Genomic DNA, 4,002 nt, shown 5'->3' on the forward strand with positions numbered 1-4,002 from the left:
CGAGTTGAAAACAAATCAGCGCGTCGAGTCTCGTCATGCCGCCCGCGAGGCGGGGTGGCGGTGTCGGGTTGCCCCCACCCCCAACGCCGCGCCGGCTGGCAGCCCAACTCAATTAAATCCCATTTTTCTTCCCGCCTTTCTCTCAGCCACTAACAAAGAGGGCGTTCAATAAGAAGTGATCGCCGTCACGGGCCAGTGCGATGACCAAGCGATGACCTCGACGCCCTTCGGCAGCGCGTCGTCGTCGTCCCTCGGCCAGGAGTAGCGCCGCCCCGCCTCGCCATGTCCTGCGCCGCCTGCGTGCTGCTGGCCCTGCTGGCCGCGCCCACGGCGCGGGGTATCTCCGCCGCGGCCGCCACGTCCGAGGGGCCCGCAGGGGGTATCGGCGCACATTTCACCCCCCGGCCCGAGGCCGTGCAGCAGCTGGCGCCGCCGGCCCCCTCCGCGCTGCCCACCGCGGCGCTGGGTAGCGACGCCCGTGACAACCAGCACCGGAAGTACTCGCCGCTCCCGGAGGACGCGACCGAGGCCCAACAGCAGCCCGAAGAGCAGCCGGGCTTCCTGCGCACGCTCGCCACGCAGGTAAAACGAGGCCCGAAATCGCTGGCAGCGTGCAACAAAGTGCAGATTGTTTGTTATCAAGGGTCTTTTTTTGTGCACAGGTTCGCTTGTTTATGACCTGCATGCCCCGATGGGGCCCCATATCATGCCTCAAGCTGGAGGCCCTTCTTCTGCTGCACGGCGAGTCGGGTGATTCCGTGGACGGTACGTAAACAACACCTAGAATGGTTATCCCATGATACCACCAATTGCAGCCGGTGTCGTGCCATGGATGTACCATTTGGAGAAGTGTACTTAGGGGTGCAGCCATCGTGCGATGAATGTGCCCCCGACGTGCGGCCTGTCGTGGTGGGTGCAACCATGGCTGTGCCCTGGTACATTCATCGTGAGATTACATCCGCCGTCCCACACCGGCCGGCCTGAGACCCGCATGACGGGGCCGCTGCGCCGCGAGGAGGGTAAGGTGTTTGTTGGGTTGCCTACCCGCGCGGCGCAGCGGCACACCACTCTTGGCGGGCGGACTTTAGCAGCCCGAGCTCCTCGACAACCTGACTCTGTCTCCTCCTTGCAGGCTTCAGCACGGGGCCCGACGCGGAGAGCAGGCACGGCTCCTTCTTCGCCGAGCTGTCCGAGAGGCCCGAGACCAGGGACGCTTACCTCAACAAGATGCTGATCCAGGCCGTGGAGGAGCTCCTGGAGGACGCCGTCGGCCTGTCGCGGGACAACGCGGAACGAGGTGCGGACAGGAGAGTGTCACACACGATTATGCCAACCAGGCGGAACAAAAGCGGTTGGAGAGTAGCGGGGTCAACCGGCACCAAAATTTGGGTCGCCGAAGATGGCACGCGTGCTTTGTTTTCCGCACGCGCTCGGCTCGCGCGGCTCGTGGGCGCGTAATTTGAACGCGGACCGAGCCGCTGCTTTTGTCCGGCCCGGTATGGCAGACAAGGGCCGCTTCGAGCGTCTTCGGGGTCCTCGGCTTTCGACGCCGGGACGGCCGGGACGGGGTCGCGACCCAGACGCGTCAACATCGCTTCTTCAGCTAGACTCTCACTCTGGCAAACAGCGCGCCTTTTTTGCCGCTCCCGATCGCCGCGGCGTGAGGAGCGCGCTGCCGTCACGGAACGGATTTCACTAAATAGATTTGCGGCCGTAAATTATTGGCACTCGGAGATGCATGGATGCGTTATGGGCAGCCCGCGGGCACGCATTCCGCACGCGACAGCCTGGGAAAAGCGCTTTGTCTCGTCGCTGTCTCTCTCGCCCTCCCGAGGCGTCCCGTCAGGACACAGAGCCATTCGGAATCAGACTACAACTGGGAAGCACCGCGAGGCGTGGCGTGCCGAGCTTTCACGCCAGAGTCATCCGTGTCCTTTCCGTTTTAAAAACGCGGCGCCCCGAACCGCGGCGTCGCGAGGCGCGAGTCGTCACCACGCGCCCCAGGAGACTAATTCGGAAAGTCACTTTCGTCGCCGTCTCCCTCGCCGGACGCCTCTCGTGTGCCAGAGAGACAGAGTGACGGAGGCACCTCCCGGAATCAGTCTGTGGGACATTTCGTGAGCGCGATTTGGCGGGCGAGCGTAGGGCCTTCCGAGAAAGTGTGACATGGTGCAGCGCGAGACGCTGCTTCCCCGCGGTGTGACATGTAAGGACGATAAGACTGCGCAGCAGTCCGGACGTGAAGGCGGTGTTAACGATCTAGCGAGTGGCCGCCCATGAGTTTCGTCTCCATTAAGATGCTCCGCCACCTTCTAGGCCACTGGTCTCTGTCTTGACACGCAACCCGAACCTACCGGGAGCTGTGCAAGTTTTTAAAGAAAAATGATCAAAATTTTCATACAGTTAATTAAAAAACTTTTTTTCATCATATTTTTGGAAAAAAAATTTGTTTTTAAATTTTTCTCTGAGCATTTGCCACACTTTTCAGAACGCTGTCAGTGTTGTCCCGTTGCGTGCGTTTCGTTATTCGCCTTGCCACGTGATTGACGCTTCAAATCGCGCTGCCAATCGGAACACCCCCTTGGTGACCCTTCGTTTCACTTTCGGATCCGCATAGCATCGATATGGTCTCTGATTGCGGCATGGCGGCCGGCACCGATTAGCCTATCACTGGCGGTCACCGCGCTGTACTCTTCCCTTTTCTCCTCCTTTTTGTTGCTCTTTTTGCTGTGCAGGCGCTCTGCCCGCTCACCGCGCTGCCCTCGAATTACCTCTTCTTGTCGCGGGGCGCGTGGCGCGTGTCCGGGATCCAGATTTGCGTGTCGCCAGCGATGATTCCGAACACCGCTTTCTTCGCCCTGTCTCCCTCGCACTCCATGGCACTGCTTCTGGGTGCGAGAAAGACAGAGCAGCAAAGCGCTGTGCGGGGAGCAGAGAGGTGGAGGGGGCGGCCAGCTGAGCCCGCCACGACCCACCGGCTAATTTGGCGGGACGCGCTTTCGCGTGATTGGAAAAAGAGAGAGAGACGGGCAGGAGATGTCGCGGCGTTTTTCAAACGAGAACCCCTTTCGGCGTCGCCAGGCATGCGGCGGCGCAGGCGCTGGGGCAACCCGCTCATCGCTGTCATGTTCGGGCTGGGCTCGCTCATCGTGGTGGGCGGCATCGCCAAGACGGCCATGATCGCGGGCAAGGCGCTGGCCCTGTCGCTGCTCGCGCTCACCCTGGCCGTCATGATGGGACTGCGCGGCAACGGTGGCGGTGGCGGTGGCGGCGCTGCCAACTACGAGGTGAGCCACTCTGTTCAGGACTCTTTCCTTGGCGAAGAGCGAAATGCATGTGTTGCATGAGGGAGGCCCCTCACCTGAAACTCGATGACTTTGAATTTCGGTCTGTGTAACACACGATGCTTCACCCCGCAGATCCTCACGGGGCTTCGACGTCGCACTGGCCTTGGTCTGGGCCCCACGGCGCAGTACCCGCAATACCCCGTGTACGTGGAGACGGCGTCCAGCCCGGAGCAGCCCTCCGGACTGGGGGCGCTGGGCCCGCAGAGCCTGGCATACAGCGGCCACCACACCCGGCCGTGAGCGCCGACGCGACGACGCGGTGACGCGGGGACCAGGCCGCCGCTCTAGTCGATCCCAGCAGCAGCGCTGCAGCGCCAAAGAAGAACAGAAAACTAGCGTACTTTATTTATTTGACCGATATTATATACACGCCGCGTGTCCCCAATGCCACTTTATGTTATTGAGACGCGGCGTGTACATAATAATTACGCGGGTAAGGGACACGCCGCGTAGCTCTAACTGAAAAAAAAATTATTGACACGCCGGAAAAGCGTTCTGACCCGATCGGACCGGCTTTTCCGGTTTTTTTCCGGCGTATCAATAATAATTTGTAGCTTTATGTTGACGCGGCGTTTCCCTAATGGTGTATTTTCTTATTGACACGCTTCAAACTCGTTTCGGCGTGCCTTTAATATTTTTCCAAGTTAGGTGCACA

General features: G+C 60.4%; 1 protein-coding gene across 1 annotated transcript; it reads left to right on the forward strand.

Moving 5' to 3' along the window:
* The first annotated feature begins 415 nt into the window (after window positions 1-415).
* Window positions 416-3,234, forward strand: LOC117653111. Its single transcript, XM_034398507.1, has 5 exons — window positions 416-582; window positions 663-765; window positions 1,133-1,297; window positions 3,082-3,142; window positions 3,192-3,234. Exons 2-5 carry the CDS (start codon window positions 675-677, stop codon window positions 3,232-3,234), a joined length of 360 nt encoding a protein of 119 aa, XP_034254398.1. The 5' UTR covers window positions 416-582; window positions 663-674.
* The last annotated feature ends 768 nt before the right edge of the window (window positions 3,235-4,002 follow it).

Source organism: Thrips palmi, unplaced genomic scaffold, assembly GCF_012932325.1.
Source record: "Thrips palmi isolate BJ-2018 unplaced genomic scaffold, TpBJ-2018v1 HiC_scaffold_8, whole genome shotgun sequence".
Lineage (NCBI taxonomy): Eukaryota > Metazoa > Arthropoda > Insecta > Thysanoptera > Thripidae > Thrips > Thrips palmi.